The 19445-nt window shown below is 54.2% G+C and overlaps 1 protein-coding gene across 5 annotated transcripts in view; it reads right to left on the reverse strand.

Annotated features, from left to right (window-relative positions):
• Window positions 1-2313: 2313 nt before the first annotated feature.
• The window catches only part of CHST15 (carbohydrate sulfotransferase 15), a 77456-nt gene continuing 60324 nt past the window's right edge, over window positions 2314-19445 (reverse strand). For all 5 annotated transcript variants that reach the window (XM_020870703.2, XM_070470379.1, XM_020870700.2 and 2 more), the window contains exons 6-8: window positions 12488-12644; window positions 6465-6612; window positions 2314-4718 (exon numbers count right to left, since the gene is read on the reverse strand). In XM_020870703.2, coding sequence (XP_020726362.2) covers window positions 4528-4718; window positions 6465-6612; window positions 12488-12644 — 496 coding nt within the window. In that variant the 3' untranslated portion in view covers window positions 2314-4527. The remainder of the gene's footprint in view (window positions 4719-6464; window positions 6613-12487; window positions 12645-19445) is intronic.

Below are 19445 nucleotides of genomic sequence, written 5' to 3' on the forward strand. Positions count from 1 at the left end.
GAGGTGGACAGAAAGCCCTGGGAGCCCTGGCGGCCCCCCACACTCGCTGCCCTGCTACCCCCAGCTGGGGTCCTCCACTGTGGGAGCTGAGGCCCCCTTCTACTCTCCTCTGTGCCCAGGACTGGGAGCTGGGTACCCACAGGGCCGGGCACTCACATGGGATGGACAGACTACTCCTTGCTCTGCCCAAGTGCACGGGTGATGCGCGCAGGTGCAGCTGGTTGGTCCCTACCCCTGGCAGGAGGACCCAGCCACTCCAAGTGGCGGACAAGGGGGAACGACTGTTATTCCTTGGGGGGGCCTCTACAGACGCTGAGGTGCCACCGTCTCCGTCTCTGTGGTGTCTTCGTCACCTGCAGGCTCTCAGGGACAGCCACCTGCAGGCCAAAGAGGCCCAGGACCGCCTAGCCTCCACCCTGCCCACTGGGACCTGTTCTGCAAAGGGTGGGCATCATGAGGGGGCGGGGCCAGGCACCACGAGGGGCGGGGCCAGGCTGATGGGGCGGGGCTTCGGCAGCAAGGACGGAGCCAAAGTCACGGAGTGGAGGCCAGCCTGGGGCCACGAGGCACAGGCGCTGATGGTGAGGTTGGCGGTTGCCTTCCAAAGGCTTCCCTCCTGGAGGCCGGTGGGCCCCCAAGAGCCCCTCGGGGCCAGAAAACATTCTGTTTGTGTGGTTTTCAAAAGTGACTCCCATGGAAGCATGCCTCACTTCAGAGCAGCTGAGCGTCAGAAACTCAGAAGTGCCTGTATGGCTTTTGCAGGTCCCCCTGAGACCACCGCCAGGCTCGCTTGGAAGAAACGTATGAAGGAACCGCTCGCCATTCGCCTTGTCCCATCCCTCCTCTCACAGGTGCTGCCTGCCTCTCACAGGAAGACCCCCCTGTCTCAGAATAGACACGTCGGGAAGCTGGGCCTCCCTCTGCTAGGCAGATGCTGCCCACTCAGACCTGTTTGTCTGAAAGGGGCAGGCCACTGGGCACCCCTTGCATCCTCTCACTGCCGACCCACTCACAGGACCACCCCCCGTTGCAGACTGGATAAAGATTCCCAAAGATGCCTACCTCCTAATTCCTGGAACCAAGAGATATGTCATGTTACCTGGGAAAGGGGCTTTGCAGGTGTGACCTGGAGATGGGAAGGAAAGCTGATCCAGCTTTAGCATCCTGTAGCCCAGAGTCCAGGTGGTGCTAGTGGTAAAGAACCCACCTGCCAATGCAGGAGACATAAGAGATGCCGGTTTGATCCCTGGGTGGGGAAGATTCCCCTGGAGGAGGGCATGGCGACCCACTCCAGTATTCTTGCCCGGAGAGTCCCCATGGACAGAGGAGCCTGGTGGGCTACAGTCCACGGGATCACAAAGAGTCAGACATGACTGAAGAGACTGAGCACTCAGTCTGAGCAGAAGTTTACACTCAGATGTAGATGGTCCTCATCAGAATGTTCCCTGAGAGCTAGGTCCCAAGTCGGGGTGGGAGGTGGCCCCACAGCAGTGGGGGTCTTGGACAGGCCCCCGGGGAGGGGGTACTGGGATCCACCTTCCAGACACACCCATCTACCCCCATCCCCATCTCCCACCTGCCCCTTCTCCTCACGGGCACAGCACCTTCCTCGCAGAGTGAAGTTGTCCCTGGCTTTGCCGTCAAAAGCTGGGGGCCTCCTCGTTGGCAGGCCTGGCCTTGCTACCCCCTCTCCCCTCCAACACACCACCATGGGGGCGAACCCAGGGTGGGTCTTTCCAGAATTCGGAACCAGCCTGGCTCCCCACTGCCTCCAGGATGGCCCAGACTCACACAACCCCAGACCTGAGATGACCTCATCTCCCTCAGGCTTGCGCTGGCTGCACCGGGGGCCTTGGGTGTCCAGGGACCATGACGCACCCAGGACACGGGGGACCGCAAACTCCCAGCCCCCAGGGGCCAGGCAGGCCTGAGACTTGAGGAAAGCAGTCTGCTGGGAGCAGCAGGACCTTTGATCCCCCAAGCTTCAAACCTGAATGTCTGAAGATGACGTTAGGCCCGTCTGTGGGCGGGGCTGCACCTCGCTGCCCTGACTCACACCCTCCGCCGGCTCCACGCGGGCCCTGGGGACGTCCGCATCCTCTCTCTCACCATCACCGCCCGTGGCAGGTCCCCTGCGGACAGCGTTCACAGTGCAGCAGGTGAGACGCTGAGCTCCTCCAGTGGTTCCTTCTTGCGCCTGGGCTCGGCGGAGACGCTCCCACAGGTGCTGTGACGGCTAAGGAGGAAGGGCGTGCCCTCCGGGGCCCACGTTTAATTACGATCAGTATTAACAAAAGGACAGCACAAGGGTGGTTCATGAACACACCTTAACGCGACGAAGGGGGTACAATTTAATACCATCGGATGCACAGCTTTGGGGACACAAAGTAATTCAGGTCATGAGAGAGGCTCCGGTTCACTTTGGTTTGGGATGAGGGGCTCGAGGACCACCGCTCAAAACGGCAGCTCTGCCGTCACCAGGAGAGGGGCCTCACGAGCAAGAGAGAGCAGAGGAAAGCAAAGGCGAAAGACAGACAGCCCTCCGGAGCAAGGTCCCTGGAGAAACCGGGTTCACGTGGACGGTGCTGATCGGCACCGAAGGATGGGCCTGCGTCTGTAGAAAGATTTGTATAGTAAACCAAATAATATTGGAAATAAGACTTTGGGTGAACACTTCTGTAAGAAGCAGAATTATGCTGCATGTTGTTCACATGCACAGGGGTGTGTAAGCAAAGTCCTTGTGACCACAGTTGGCGCCGAAGAGCAAAACGTGGGCTGAAACTGACAAGCTGTTGAAGAACTGGCAGAGAAACGAACCCATGAAGGGGGCTTGAGTCCAGAGCAGAGGGGGCTGACAGGCAACAGAACTGAAGGGAGCCCACTGAGAAACACACACGCACGCCTGTGCTGCAAATTAACACACACGTACGCACCAGTGACATCTCCCTGCAGAACCTTGTGCTCAGGCCGGGGCTCCTGTGGGCTGCTGCTCTGAATGCCATGGAGAGAGAGGAAGGGGGGGGTCTGTCCCTGAAAGTTGGTGTTCAGGACCCAGGCTCCTCCACAGCAGAAACAGCCCGGCCGTGCCTGGGCGAGGCCGCTGCGTGCCTTCGAGTGGACGGAGCATCCCACTTCTGACGGCAGTAGGGATGGGACAGCTGAGTGAATCCTCAGCCCCATGCGTGGCGGCTGCACGTGGAGGACTTTGCACTTTCTGACTGGTGGTGTGCCCGGCACCTCGACCTGCAGACCTCTGACTCGCAGAAGCTTCCACTGACAACCGTGTGCAGAGCTTAGCTGGGGGTCCCGCCTGGGGGCTTGTGTGCAAGGGCGGTGTTCAATCTTTCCCATCACCTCCAAGAAACAGCAAGACCGTCAGCCCATCTGACAGCGAACCGAGCTGCCAAGTGGCCCAGAAAGGTCTGTCAAGGATCTGCTCCCGGCATTCTCATATGGAATCCCAGCACAGCTCGTCCGGCCCAGGCAGAGTTCACGTGCGTGTTTCTGGATCGGAAGCAGGTATTCTGCAGTTTGCTGGGTGAGGAAGGACCTCTGGCCATGTACGGAGGAGACGGTGCTGACAAGCTCACTAGAGAGGAAGCCAGAGCAGTGGAGCCTGTTGCCCCCGGAACTAAAACCTCCCAACTCGGGCAGCTCTCTGAGGCCCTCGGGGGCACAGCCGAGGCCAAGATGCACAGATTTTTCCATCGATTCCTTCAGGGCGCTCAGTCTGGCATTAACAGTGACCATTTCCCTTCCGATTTTTAAATTTTATATCTCCAGTTAGAAATTGAAAAAAAAAAGAGAAAAACTCTTGAGAAAACATCTACGTGGACAGAAAAAGAGAGCTCCAGCCAGTGAAATGCAGAAAGTGGTTTGTTTTAAATACATTCGTTTTCTTTTTAAAACATTAAGTAAGTAAAGTCCACGAGGACAGAAGGGGAGGAGGTCGGAGACAGGAACGTGCTACCCAAAATGGGCTTGTGTCTTTTTCTCTCGTAAACAGTGAAGTTGATGGGGTTAATATCTGAAGAGACAGACAGAAGGGCTGACTTTGGAGTAAAAGGCGAAAAAAAAAAAAAAAATGAAAGAGCCTCCATTCTCTGCCATCATGAGGTTTAGTGACCTAAACAGAGGATTTTGGAGCTGAATGTGTAGTGTGTATCCTGGCCAGCCCTGGGGTGGGGCTGCCAGTGGATTCCGGAATCGTCAAAGCCCAGACTCCGCACCCAGCACCCTCCTGCCCCCCCCCGCCCCCTGCCCAGCGCCCGCCTGCCTCGTCCCGGAGCCCGGACACTCTTAGAGCAGAAGGGGACCCCTTTCCAAGTGGAATCTCCAACAGCCTCCATCCAGGGCTTGGCGATGGGTCCCTTGCTGGGCTGTGTGACGTCACAAAGGATTCGGAACTGGGTTCCACAAACACAGGCCCGGGGAGGGGGGGTCTCCTCCATGCTCCGAACGCAAGGGTTCCCCACCAAGAGATTCAGACCACGGAAGTCATGCCCTGCAGGCGCCGGGAAGCCAGCCTCACGTCTTCCTCCACAAGAAGGCCTCGTCGGCGAGGACCTGTGCCAGCCGGGCGTTGAAAGGCCCGTAGAAGTCCTGCAGAAGCCTCTGGGTGACCGGCAACATGGGCCCCAGATTCCGGTCCTCAGGACGCCGCGTGTTGGACGCCGGGCTCTTGGTCATCAAGGCCTCTTGCTTCTCACTTAAGGGCCCTGGAAAAGGAAAGAGCCTGTGAGGCAAGGTGGTAGGGTGGCGTAAGAAACTCTGATGAGAGAATCCTGGCCATGCTTCCTGGGGAGACAGGAGGTTCCCGTAAGAATGTGTTTGGAGATTCAGATTCTTTGGTTGGATTCATTTGGAGTTGCTGAGGGAGGAAGGTTGAAATTCCAGGAGAGGCTGCTTGGTCTGGTGTGTTATCCGCCCCCCCGGAAGTACAGCTGGGTCTCTGGGCGCAGCCTCGCCTCCTGGTTTCATTTCCAAGGCCCCATAAAGAGGAGCGGCCTGTGCCTGGAGAACTGTGACCTGCCACACACAGTCCCTGCATGGAGATGCTCTGTAACCGGCCACTCGAGCTCTGCCTCCACCATTTCTATTCCAGGCCGCTGCGGAGGGCCTCGTGGTGGGGCCACATTTCACCCTGTGTGTCCTGCTGTGAAGTCATCATGGGGGGAGGGGTGGGGCCACCTGTGCTCAGGGACCCCCCACTGGCTGAACCCCCACCCACAGCAGGGGTGTCCATGGGGAGAGGCCCAGGAACAAGCCAGCAGGTGCTGCCACACAAGGGTGCCGCCTCCACCCCCAGCGCTCAGGACTTTAAGTCTCTCCCTGGCTTAACCTCCAGGATCCCTGCTCAGCCTCTGTGCCCCGGGGCTCTCGGGGTCAGGCTGAAGTCCTGAGCCCATGCACAAAAAACTACACCCACAGTGTCCCTGGGTTACGTGACAGGGAAGGAACAGACTGGCCTTTGCCATCGTCCGTCTTAGGGACCAAAGACAAGTTACTGAAATGTGCCAGAGTCTGCAGGTGGCCCAATCAAAGAAAAACAGTTCCAGGTCTTAAAAGGGAAAAGTATTCACACTCCATCACATTACCAGGTCTCTGAGAAAAGGAGAAAGGAATCAAATGACAAAAGGGTCCTGAGTCCCAGCGGTGGGCAAATGGATTTCAGGAAATACTCAGTTGACAAAATTCCCAGGCAAGCTCATCAGACAGGGCTGCAGGGGCGTCTGGGGTTGGGGGCGGGGTGGGGGGCGGAGGGGGAATGTGCAAGCCACCAGCCTCTCGAGGGGCCCTGGGTGCCGTCCGCTGGGGAGCACCCTGCACCCGTGTACACGCCTCTACCAGCCGTCACTGGGGCCAACGAGTCGGCCTGCTGCCACGAAGTGCCACTAGGGACCTGAGCGGACGGTCTCCCAAGGCTGGGGGCAGGGTCCCCCACCCTAGAGGCTCAGGAGCCCAAACCCAGCCACATGGCTCTGCCTCCAGGGGTCCCAACAAAGCGATGACCTGTCCATCCTCTCCTCCAGGCCCTGTGGCCTCTGCAAGAGAGCCAGGACACCCTGTCCATCCTCATGGTGCAGCTCACACCACTCCTTCCGAGATCCCTTCAGCAGCTGGGCCCCAAGTCACGTGTAAGGATCTCACGTGTATGAGGACGCTACCACCCCCCCCGCATGTCACCCTGTCAGTCACTCGGCGATTCAAGCCTCGCTCCCTCCTCTCCTTCCACTGGACCGTGAGCTCCCAGACGAGTGGCCATCTCTTCCTCCCCAGAGACCCCCTCTCCACACTGCACACAAGGCCCCGTCTGGAGCTGGTGCTTCCCAATAGGCGCTAACCCATGGGTCTCCCAGCCCAGGCCCGCCCTCCCAGGCTCACAGAGTCTGCCTGGGACCCGGCAGGTGGGTGCCCATGGAACTCGTGCCCCGTTCTGTGGGTGTCCAGCTCGAGATTCGTACCGAGGCTGAGGAACTGGAAGACCCTGTGCATGGTGTCCTTGACGTTGGAGGCGTGGTCTTCCAGGCGGAGGATAAGGAACTGCTCCTTGTTAAAGACGGTGAGCCAGTCTAGAAGGTACACGGCGTACAGCCCGACCTGGAGCCTCACCTAGGACCGAGCACGAAGGTCGGCGTTAGTTCAGGGGTGATTCCTCCAACACTGTAGACGCTTTTCTACAGGCATTACACACTATAAACCAACAGCGAGAGGAATCCCAGCAAACTGTGGACCGAAATGCTAGACTGGATGAAGCAAAGCTGGAATCAAGATTATTGGGAGAAATATCAATAACCTCACATATGCAGATGACACCACCCTTATGGCAGAAAGTGAAGAACTAAAGAACCTCTTGATGAAAGTGAAAGGAGAGTAAAAAAGTTGGCTTAATACTCAACATTCAGAAAACTAAGGTCATAGCATCCAGTCCCATCACTTCAAGGCAAATAGATGGAGAAACAATGGAAACAGTGAGAGACTTACTTTTCTGGGCTCCAAAATCACTGCAGATGGTGACTGCAGCCACAAAACTAAAAGACATTTGTTCCTTGGAAGAAAAGCTATGACAAACCTAGACAGCATATTAAAAAGCAGAGACATTACTTTCCTAACAAAGGTCCATATAGTCAAAGCTATGGTTTTTCCAGTAGTCATGTATGGATGTGAGAGTTGGACTATAAAGAAAGCTGAGTGCCGAAGAATTGATGCTTTTCAACTGTGGTGTTGGAGAAGACTCTTGAGAGCCACTTGGATTGCAAGGAGATCCAACCAGCCAATCCTAAAGGAAGTAAGTCCTGAATATTCATTGGAAGGACTGATGATGAAGCTGAAGCTCCAATACTTTGGCCACCTGATGCAAAGAACTGACTCATTGGAAAAGACCCTGATGCTGGGAAAGATTGAAGGCAGGAGAAGAAGGGGATGGCAGAGGATGAGATCATTGGATGGCATCACCGACTCAATGGACATGAGTTTGAATAAGCTCCAGGAGTTGGTGATGGACAGGGAAGCCTGGCGTGTTGCAGACCATGGGGTCACAAAGAGTTGGACACAACTGGGAGACTGAACTGAACTGAACTTAAAAACTTTTTCAGTCTTTATTGAATTTGTTACAATACTGCTTCTGTTTTTACATTTTGGCCAAAAGACACGTGAGATCTTAGCTCCCTCACCAGGGATCGAACCTCTACCCTCTGCACTAGAAGGCGAAGTCTTAATCACTGGGCCACCAGGGACGTCCCTAGAAGTTGGATTTTAATCACTCATGCTTGCTGCCCCGTGCAGGCCTTTGTGTCCCATGCACAAAGGATTCCCACACTCAGGGTCCCATTTCATCCTTAGAACCACCCTGTAGGTATCTTCACGACATCTCATAGCGAGGACCTGGGTGAAGGGCGAGGCCAAGGTTACCCCCACATTACCCCCACATGTAAGGGCATGAGATGTCCTTTACACAGGACCCAGCTGCCTCTGCTTCTACGCGCAGCACACAACAGCCGTGAGAAACAGCTGCAAATGCCCCAGCAACCAGCCCCAGGAGGAACCGCCACGTGCCGGGCGCCACGCGGACGTCCGTGACCTTCGCTGTGCGCAAGTCCCCGTCTGAGCAGCGCTGTACGAAGCCCTTCCTGCCCAGCTGCACTTCGGGTTCCGTGTCCTTCTCCTGTGCCTTCTCTCGTGCCAAACTCAAGCGTGTGTGGTGGAGCGTTAACCTGACCCACAGAGACGTCTGGCCTTTGTCCTTGGCTCCTGGGAGGCCACCTAAAGCCACCTGGGAAGTCCTGCCTGATGAGAGTATCTCGCTTGCCTGTGTGTGTGGGGGGGAGGCCTGGCCACTGGATAGTCTAACAGCATGAGTTAGGATGGGGGCTTTGGGCCTCACAGAACCGGTCTGACCTCCAAGAGGGACTGAACGGGTAAAGGTCAGCCAGGCAGGCAGTAGGTGATGGAACCTTGAGAAACGCTGCAGACACCAAAGGCTTGGGTGGGCGTCCCCGGCTGCAATATGCTGCGTGTACCATCACACGTGTTTCTTGCCTTGGCTGACTTTAATCCGTGTCCCTTCCCTGCTGTAAACCGTAACCACGAGTGTAACAGCCGTGTGCTCTGTGAATCCTTCCAGTGAAATACAGAACCTGATGGTACTTTGGGGGACTTCCCCCAGTTTGCACGTGGTGTCAGCAGGGAGAGTAGTCTTGGAGACTGCTCTGACTTCACAGTTGGCCTCGCAAAGCTCCAGAAAAACAGCAAACCCTTCCCCTTCTGCTCTGCGGTTCCCCCCCTTCTCCAGCACTCCCACCCGTGCCCCCCACTCAGGGACCCCGCTCTGTGTCCGGCCTCTGGTTGTGCCTCGTCTCTGTTCGGGCACAGTCCCAGCCCCCTGCTGCTCCCACCTCGAGTCTCTGAGGGTGAGCTCCCCGCACGATGCCTGGCCTTGCCTGGCTCTCCTCGTGTGCAAAGTCCTTGGCCTAGCTGGTCCCCCAGCTCACTCCCTCCCACGTGGAGCACCTCCCAGCATCCAGTCCTGGTTCCTGACGCAGACACTTTCACCTCCTACTTCCGCTCCCTCCAAGCTCGACCGTGACCACCTCCAGGGCAGGGACCAGGATCCCAGTCATTATCCCGTCACCCCACATGAGGCTAAGTGCCCTGGCGCTCCCACACGGAACACGGTAATGACCATAAGACGGTGAAACGCTTGACAAAATATGTACAGACACTAACTGGTATCATACCTCGCTATTCTTTTTTCTATTTCATTGTTCTTCTAATTGTGTGGGAGATGGTGGAGGGAGAAAAACCATTGAAGGGGTGGGAAAGCTATCTCCAGAATTCATTAGCTGCCTGCAGCCCTCAGGATGCGGCTACCTCAGACACCAGCTCATAAAAAGACCTCAAGCTGGGCCAGAAATAAAGAGAAAACGGGCACGTGCCAGCCTCAGAAATAAACATATGCGTCACCTCCAAAACAGACAGCCGCTGCGAGCACAGCTTCTTGCTAAGTCATCGAGAGCCTTCCATCCTCAGTCTGTCTGTCCCTCCCACAGAGGACCAGCGTGACCAGGTTTATCTCTTCCAGAGAACCTGCCTTCGCTGAGAACCTCCTAGAAGATTCTAGAAGGTCCTGCCTTTGTGGCAGGACGGGGGTGATTTAAAGTAGCCGCAGTGGTCCCTGGACCCGGGTACAGGGGACAGCATTTCCCGGAAAGTGCTTCTGTGCCTTCATGGGAGGAGCCCCCTGCACTGGGCCAGGCAGGCCTCCTGCAGCCAAGCCCACCTTCCCAGGAGGGCTGGTCAACAGCAGAGCGACCGTCTGGGGCAAGCAGGGAACAAAGCTGAGAGGGCTCTGCACGGGCAGAGGGCTGGGCAATCCTTCCCGGGCCACTGGACACTCCTGTCTCACTCCAACCCCTCACCCCCCACTCCCAGCCCCCTCACCAGTCAAGGGAAGCACGGCTCACCTCAAATGACAGTTTCTGGTTCACGGAGCATCACTGCTAACAAACCTAACACAGGCTCACGCCAGCCTTCCCCTCATCTTTCCCCAGTGCCGATCAGAGAATCAAAGTGGAGTGGGGATGAAAAAAGAGTCTTTAGGAGAAGTGCCCAATATGTTTAAAACTTAAAAATGTTAGAGTTGAGAGAAGCCTTTGAGGTTATCTGCTTTAGCCAGCTCTGAGTGGAAACACAAGAGGCCCAGGGAGGGCGAGGAGCCTGGCAGGGTCAGTTGGAGAACGCTCACCAGAGCCTGGTCCCGAAGCTGGGCCCTCACCCTGAGGACCCGTCGCCCCACCCCAGGCCGGGAGAGAGCTGAGAAGGGCGGTGCAGGGTCTCCCCCGACAGGAGCACTGCCTCTGTAACGGCCAACTGTAATCTGGGCTGCAGGGAAACGAATGGCGTGGAAGGAGAAAGAACGGAAGTCAAGATTAAAGCAAGACTCGAAGGATGAGGAGCACGTGCCAGGGAGGGGAGTGGAGAAGGCTCTGGAACCAGGCGTCCCCAAGACGCGCGCCCAACACACCCCCTGGAGGGCTGCTGCACAGGCAGATGGATCCGCCCTCGCTCCCCGCAAAGCTCCTGATTCTGGAGTCTGGGGCTCAACCTGAGTGTGTGCATTCCTGACAAGTCTCCAGGGACGCAGATACTCTTGGTCCAGGGACCACACCTGTGAATCCCTGCTCTGAAGCAGGAGGACCCAGCAGGGGAGGGTGAGGTGGTAGAGCAGTGATGGAGAGGGAGGTGGGAGGTGGGGAGCGGGAGGGCAGGCAGGCGGGACGGGCTCCCGGGCTCAGGGGCCAGATTCTGTGTTGATCCTTTGTGTGCGTCTTCCCTGCAAAACTACACAGGCCAGCAGGGCGGCCTGGGATCCTACCTGTTCCTCTGTGCGTCATGCTCTTAGGGGAGACCCTGATGGGAACTGCCCGCCCCGGCCAGGCAAGATCGGAGCCACTTGCATGAGCTATCTTAACAATAGGTCAGGAACATGTGGTAAGGAATGCGGAACGAACAAGCTACCGCAAACCAGAATAATTCAGGAAGGGTTAAGAAAAGAGGAGATGCCAGTCCATATGTCCTACCAACCTGCCAGAATTCTCCTCGCTGAAATTCATCTTGGCTGAGCCATGCACCCACCAGCAGCTAGGAAGGAGTCAGAGTGATTGGCCAGAGACAACCTGGAAACTAACCCCATCACCACGAAACCTAAAATTGTGAGCCACCCGGCGGGGCGGTTCTCCTGGGTTCGCTTACCCTGCTGCTCGCCCCAGGGGCACCCCTTCCCGATAAAGTCTCTTGCTTTGTCTGCATGTGTGTCTCCCTGGACATTCATTTCCAAGTGTTAGACGAGAGCCCCCTTCCTGCAACACTGTCGGATAAGATAGTCTAGACAACAAAGAAAAGAGAGTGAACCTCTTGACTTCGAACCCCATCACACCTGGGGGTTCCCCGGCCTCCACCTCAAGCAGATCTAGCACGTGGCACACTCAGGGGAGCACACCTGTGGCCCACACGCGGGGGCTGAAGGAGCCTCACCACTGTGGCAGACCTGCTAAGAAGGCACCTGGGACCACCCAGGGTGCGGTGCAGTAGGAAACCCTCCCTCAGCAACCCCGTGCCAAACTCACCAGTAACAGCTTCTTTTGCATGGGAAAAAGGGGGGACAAGGCGATCAAACCAGTCAGCCTTGAGGGAAATCAACCCTGAACACTCATTGGAAGGACTGATGCTGAGACCGAGACTCCAATACTTGGGCCACCTGATGCAAAGAGCCGACTCACTGGAAAAGACCCTGATGCTGAGAAAGACTGAGGACAGGAAGAGAAGAGGGCATCAGAGGATGAGATGTTGGATGGCATCACCGACGCAAGGGACGTGAACTTGGACAAACTTCGGGAGATGGTGGACAGAGAGGCCTGATGTGCTTCAGTCCATGGGGTTGCAGAGTCAGACACGACTGGGAGACCCAACAGAGACAACAAGAAACGTATAGTTACATTCCTGAAGGCAAATGAGAGCAAAGGGAAGAGGAATCAATGGAAAAATTTTTTCCATTAAGACTCTGTCGGAGAAGCACTGACAGTCACTGGTGGGCAATTTTTCAAACCAACAAAACAATCCAGCATTCGAGAGAACACTCTTAAGACAATCAGAGAGTTGGGTCGTCACGTCTGCCAGTCCTAATTGCAGGGTGTGTTTTCAGAGCCTTGCTAAATAATAATCTTCCTAAATGCACCCTCTTTCTTTCGCAGGGTGGGGGGGTGAGCACTGCAACTGAGCCATCAGTGAGGAAGAAAGCAGGGTGCCAGCTGAAAGGGCCCATCAGCTTTTATAGTTTTTACATCCATGAATATTTGTTTGGCATTAGCCACCGATCAAAGGCGTGGGGAGAGGCATTTGCACACTAAAACGCTTCTCTGTTTAAATGCTAAAATCCCGATCCACAATGCCCCGGCATAATAACCGCAGAGCAGCCCTTCCGCGTACGCACAGGCATGGCGTTGTTGAGGGTGTTGTTGTAGACGCAGGCGCGCAATGAATAATCCAGCATGCAATTTTCAAACAGCTGCAGAGCTTCTGTCACTTTTTCATGGAAGTCATCTGCAGATTTATTCGAACTTGCAAAGTAGAGATAGTCGGAGTACAACCTGTGAATAAAACAGATGGATCTTTTTACCCCCCAGGAATGTGAAATCGCACCATTTGCGTGACAATGGAAATCAACTAGCAATTATGTTACCTCCTTCGGTTCATTAAGACACCACCGCTCTCTCCTTCACTAGCCCACGAGCTGCTTCCAACTGCCCCTGCCCTGGATGATCTCCCCACCCTTCACAGGTCCACCCAGGCTCTCCTGGATGCAGGCCCGGTCTACACTGGCCCCAGACAAGCCCCCATTCGTTTTTTCTGTGCTTTCCTCTTTTTTTGGTTCTTTCTAGGCACCTTGGGCTGAGGTGGTTTTCACGATGAGTGAACTTTGAAACACCACCAGATTACAAAGACTACAAGAGCAGAGAGGCCATGAAAATTTTATGCCCCTTCCGGTTCCTCTCTCCTCTGTTCGTGGCAACAATAACAGAACAGCTGTCGCTCTGCCAGTATTACAGTTCTGTGTGAGATTCCAGACTCTGAACGTTAAAGCAAAATTATGAAATGTATCTTTCTAGGCTGATAGGAACCTATTTTTAACACAATGTAGAAACGTCCCCACCCCAGGTCGAATGGCATGCAGACACCAGAAGACCTCCACGTGTGACCACGCACATGGAGCTATTCACCCAGATCCCACGGCATGCGTGTGACACTGTTTTCACACAGGAGCTGACAGTGTCTCTATTTGACCAAATTGTTCGCAGGCTCCCCTGGGCCTTCTTCCCAGCTCAGCCTTGACTTTTAGACTTTCCCCGTCTGTCTCTGCATCCCCGAGTTTTAACAAGAATCCTGCCAGGTTGATTTAGCCATTTAGCTGGACTCTCCCCTTACCCCTGCTGTTTCCTCTTACTCAGCTTCCCATCCGCCAACCCACATCCTCCTTGGCCACAAATTCCCACCGTTTCTTGCTGTATCTGGAGTTGACCCCAATCTCCTTCCCCTACTGCAAGATCCCACTTCAGCGGTCCCTACACCTATAGCCCTGAATATCATTCTTTAACAAGAGTCAGAATAACGTTTCTTTCTTTCTTTTTCCACAAATCATCTGTACCAGAGAGTCCTCTGGTGGCTCAGATAGTTAATGCCAAAGATCTAGGTTCTATCCCTGGGTTGGGAAGATCCCCTGGAGGAGGACACGGCAACCGACTCCAGTATTCTTGCCATGAAGAATCCCATGGACAAGGAAGTCCAGCGGGCTACAGTCCACGGGGTCACAAAGAGTCAGACACGATTGAGTGACTATGCTTTCTCTTTCTGCAAATATATTTTATTGGACGTTAATGCTACAGCTAGATATTTCCTTTGACCACGGGATAATTCTTTTCTTATATCAAATAAACAAAAGAACAGGCTTCCCTGACGGCTCCGAGGTAAAGAATCTGCCTAACAATGCAGGAGACAAAGGTTCAATTCCTGGTCCGGGAAGATCCCAACATGCCACGGGGCAACTGGGCCGTTCGCCACCGCTCCTGAGCCTGTGCTCTGGAGCCGGGGAGCTGCAACTACTGGGCCCACATGCTGCAACTAGTGAAGCCTGTGCACTCCGGGACTCAAGCTCCGCAGGGAGGGAAGCAACTAGAGGGAGAAGCCCGCACACCCCACCTGGAGAGGAGCGCCCACCTGCCGAAACTTGAGAGAAGTCTGAGCAGCAGCGAAGACCCAGCACAGCCAAAAATAAATAAATAAATAAAATAAAAGTAAAACAAAACAAGTTATAACACTATAATGAGCACACCTTTGTTTTCAAGTCTTCAGCCCCAGTTTCCCTTGTGGCCTTTAACTTTTGATCCCCAGGTCCTATACTCTAAGTCATGGTGGGGAGGATGGGTATAGCATTCAATTCATCTGTAAAACAGGAAAACTCCTTGTGGTTTCCTCATGACGAGGTAATCCATATAGACCTCAAGGGTGAGCCTTGTTATCGGTTTCTCATACATCCTTCCAGAAATTTTCAGTGCACATTCAAACATATATCTGCATATTTTATATTTTTTAAAAACATAGACATATCAAGTTATATTGGATGCGATCAGATAATATATCTATTATGGCACTTCTCTAATTATTTAATTAGGGAGATTTTGAACATTCATAAAAGTAGATAATATATACACTGCAGCCAAACACAAACAGATTCCATTGTTGTAGAGTAAATTTGTTTTTTTTTTTTTTTGCAGTCCCACGCAGCTTGTAGGCTTTCAGTTCCTCACCCAGGGTTTGAGCCTGGCCACAACAGTGAAAGCCCAGAAACCTAACCACTAGGTCACCAGGGAATGCCCCAGCAATTTTTTGCTTTAACAGAATTTCCAAGTTGAGAGCTTCTACACCTCTTTTCACCTCTTCTCCTTTTTCTGCTGGCAGAGAGCTTAAGTCTTTACCTTTTTTTTCTTTTTTGGTTTTTCAAAACTTCCCCCTTTGTTTCTGTCTCACGCCATTTTCAACACACACCTCCTGCCCCCCGCCCCGCCCTGTGCCCATACCCTTCACGCATCCTCAGCCCGGGGCTGCCCGGAAACCAGGCTGATGCAGACTGGCTCCCTGCTCGGCGGTGGCACGCCTCTGTCCCTCTGGGCTCCATACTCACTACTCTCCCAGCGTCTCCAACCTGGCTTCCCTCTTTCCAGTGAAGGAAACAGCAGACCTTACTGGGGTCCCACAGGTCTGGGGACAGTAGCTGTACACGGCTGATCACACCCAGGGCTTCCTTCATGGCCGTTGGCCACCCTCACCACCCCCCGACCCTGCAGAGACAGCAGTGCCCTAGAGGGCACAGGTGGGCTGCAGACACCCCTTCCCCGGCACCTCTCCCCCCCACTAGTGAAAAGAAAAGAAAGTGAAGTCGTTCAGTCGTGTCTGACTCTTTGCGACACCATGGACTGTAGCCCACCAGGCTCTTCGGTTCATGGGATTTTCCAGGCCAGAATGCTGGAGTGGGTTGCCATTTCCTTCTCCAGGGATCGACCTGCCATTTCCCGACCCAGGGATCGAACCCAGGTCTCCCGCTTTGTGGGCAGACGCTTTACTATCTGAGCCACCAGGAAATCCAAAGATTTCCTGACAACCAGAGCAGCTTCTCAGGGACCGGATTATCTTCCCCCTCTGGCGTTTGGTACAGTGCCTTCTGCACGGCTCCTCAGAGATCACCCACTGCCACTGTCCAGAGAGAACACCGCGGAGAAGCAGTGGGGTGTTTGGAACCTGCCCACAGACTGCCTAGAATCCACGCACACATGGTGGAGGGAAGGTGCTTGTACATCTCGGCCTGCTCAGCCACACCTCCAAAAGGCCTTGCTTCAAGACTAGTCCTGAGAGATGCTCAAGCGCTGGCGGGTAGATCTTCCCCAGATCCGTGTTCAGCCACATACAGGACCCCGATGACACAGCGTTTGTCGATTACAAGTGGCCCCCACATCAGCTGTGCGGTTTTCCCTCTTCAAACACAGGACCTCCATCAAGATTGAAACACGGCACCTGTCACTGCAGGCTCAGCCACAGAATAATCTAAGAGCTGATGAATAAATGCCCAGAATCAGATTTGCGTGGAGCTCAAAGTGCAGCTGGGCGGTACACAACTGGGCACCTTGTAGCGAGTCTGTTGGAGGTCCCTCCGGGCCCACACCGCTTCCTATGAGTGCTGCTAATTTACAGCTTTGCCCAAGAAAGATGCCAGTGGGAAGTGACCGACACCTCTGAGACTGTCATCAGAATCCGGACTTCAATAGGAACCTCAAGTTTAGAGTCGTTAGCAAGGCCTCCCACACAACCATCTAAATTTCAGTTGACAGAACTGGAATTCTATCACATCGACTGCCACCAAAAATCCCAACCCTGGGATTGGGCTCAGGCTTTCCACGCTGAGTTTATTTTGTGGTAATAACGTTTCTTGTAGACTGGGGCGGGGGGGGGGGGGGGGGGCTCATAAATAAAACAAGAGTCTCTAAAACCTGGCTTAATTTTAAACACAAAGTAACTTCATGAAGAATCTGCTGACTCCATACAATTCTTTAGAGATCCAGAAGTAACTCCAGCAGACAAACTGGGACATGTCCTCAGGTCCAACTGGGCCAGTCCAGCCCTGCCCAAGTGAGAAGACTGATTTCCATCTGCCTGGGGTGCAGTGGAATGAGCTCAGGACCCCACCTTCTGTGAATCAGGTTGGTTCATGGCCCTTAGGCCCAGGCCAGGCCCACTTCCTGGGCAGGGTGAGGGGAGACTTCTCCTTCCCCTCAGTCCCCCAGGGACCCTGGATCTGCACACAGGGTGGGCAGCAGGCTTCTCTGGAGCCCACACACGTGCTGAGATGCATGTCTGTAACAAGTACTTCACACCCTATTTGAGCAGAGTACCTCCCTGCGCCCGTTTGGAGTCTACAGATGTCCTGAAAGATGCCTAACTCCTGACTACAGGTATCTGCAAATGGGATCTTATTTCAGGAATAGGGTCTCTGCTTATGGTGAAGACTGCCAGGTGAGAACGTCTCGGGCTTACGGTGGGCCTGAAATCCAAGGACTAGTGTCCCTGTAAGGGGCGAGGACAGGAACACATGGGGAGGAGGCCACATGAAGACAGGGGCAGAAACTCAAGTGTTACCTACAAGATAAGAATGCCAGGATTGCAGAAGCCACTGGAAGCTGGGTGACCAGTGGAACAAACCCTCACTCATAACCTCCAGGAGGAACTAAACTGGCCACCACCTTAACTTCGACCTCTGGCCTCTAGAACAATGAGAGAATAAATGTCTTTTTTCAAGCCAGCACATTTGTGATAATTTGTTACAAGAGCCCCCTGAGAAACTAATACAGACCCGAAACCAAATTCCTGAGGAGTCATTTCTGCTAGCACCTCTCTCTCACCCTGAGACCCTTGAAGAGTGACCTGTGTGTGCAGGAGGATGATGGCCGTGTGGCCAGCTCCTCTGCAAAGAAAGAAGGAGCACAAGAAAAACAAGACCCTTACTTCCCCAGAGGGCACTATCTGAGTGCCCTTGAAGAATCAGGGATAAGACTGTCTTGAATAAACAATACTATGATTTTCCCAGTGGGCTTCCTAGGTGGTGCTAGTGGGGAAAGAATCTGCCTGCCAAAGCAGGAGACACAGGAGTCAGACCTTGGGTCCGTCCTTGGGTTGGAAGATCCCCTGGAGGAGGGCATGGCAACCCACTCCAGAATCCTTGCCTGGAGAATCCCACAGACAGAGGAGCCTGGAGGGCTCCAGTCCACGGGGTCGCACAGAGTCGGACACGACCGAAGCGACTTAGCTCAAGCACGTGATTCCCCACAACTATTCTCTGGGGAGAAAGAGTCAGATCATGATCTTGGAAGAGTGCCAGCCACTTGGATGCATTGAGACCATTCAAAAAACGTTGAGAAGGAGAACAGATATATCAAGAATAAGGCTCCAAATGCACCTCAAGACACCAGAGCAGGACACTGTGGTCCTTCCCACCATGTCCTCCATCTGCCTTTGTCTGTGGGAAAACGTTAGCCAAAGAATAAGTTTAATCAGAGAAGTGAGAAAATGCAGGGACAAAGGAAAATAGTTCAACAAAATTAGATAACAGGAATGTAGTCATGAAGTCAAGGACCTTTAGTTCCTCCTCAAGGGCTGAAGATGATACTCTAAGCTGCACCCTGTTATCTGTCTTGTAGAGACTGCAACCTCCCCCAGGTGGAAGAAGTTAACTACAGGATGACCAGACCGTCGCCATGACAGAAGCTGCTGGAAGTCTGAGAACTGGCCTCAAGAAAATGGGAACGAACTGACCCTGGAACTGAAGATTAACTGTACCTAAAACATTCAAGATGACACTGGTCAGATCACCGGTGCCCAACTTCCAGATGACTGTCAGAGCTGACCGTGCTGTTTCTGCACGAACCTCCCTCCCTCCATCTATAAAAGCTCTTGCCCCCTGATTGGAGGGAGTAGGGGGTGGGGAGTGGGCCTTTGGAGAAGCATCCACTGCCCCCCACCCCAGTTGCCGGCATCCAAAATAAACTTTCCTTTCCACTAACCTTGCCTCTTTATTGGCTTTTGAGCGGCAAGCAGCCAGACCCCACTTTGGGTTACAGGCACACTCAAATAACAAGTGGGAACGTAACAAAATAAACCTAAATATCCATATTTTACTCTTTAAAAACCAACTGTGCAATGATGATGTAGAGGAAAGAGGCCAACGTGGAAACTACACAAGGGGTTTAGCTGACATAAGTGCATAATGAGTCATCACAGAGCTGCAGGGACACGAGCAGCTCAGGCTACATTAATAAAGGCCGGGCACTGAGAATGTTGGAGGGTGGTGCCCTGCGCCGCCCGGCCAGGTCAGAGCCCCAGAGGACACTCGCCTTCAGGGCTGGGTGCCAGACAGCGAAGGGGGAGCAGTCACTTCATCCGGAGAAGCGAGACTCAGCGGGAAGGACGCTATTCAGAGCTGGGAGGGGGCAGGCCCCAGATTCCTGAAGGACTGACCCCTGGGCAGAAGGTTCAGGAAGAAAGCCGGGTTTGATACGGGAAACCTTTCTCCAACCGGGGCCGTCCGGCATGATGGGCGTGGCCCAGGCTGCAGGGGCGAGGGCCTCCCTGGCCGAGTGAGGGCCAGCTGACCCTGATCCCCACCCCCAGCCCTGAGTTTTGGTGCTGCCAAGCCCCCTCCTGCTGAACCACCTCATTTTCTGACTCTCAGACCCTCCCACACAGATGGGTGTTACATTTGGCCAGAACTGTTTCCAACAGCAATTCCAAATATAAGACATTCTGGGCCTTCTGTGCTGCGGTTATTTTAGAAGGCTGCTGGGGCGGCC

This window comes from Odocoileus virginianus, chromosome 7 (genome assembly GCF_023699985.2).
Source record: "Odocoileus virginianus isolate 20LAN1187 ecotype Illinois chromosome 7, Ovbor_1.2, whole genome shotgun sequence".
Lineage (NCBI taxonomy): Eukaryota > Metazoa > Chordata > Mammalia > Artiodactyla > Cervidae > Odocoileus > Odocoileus virginianus.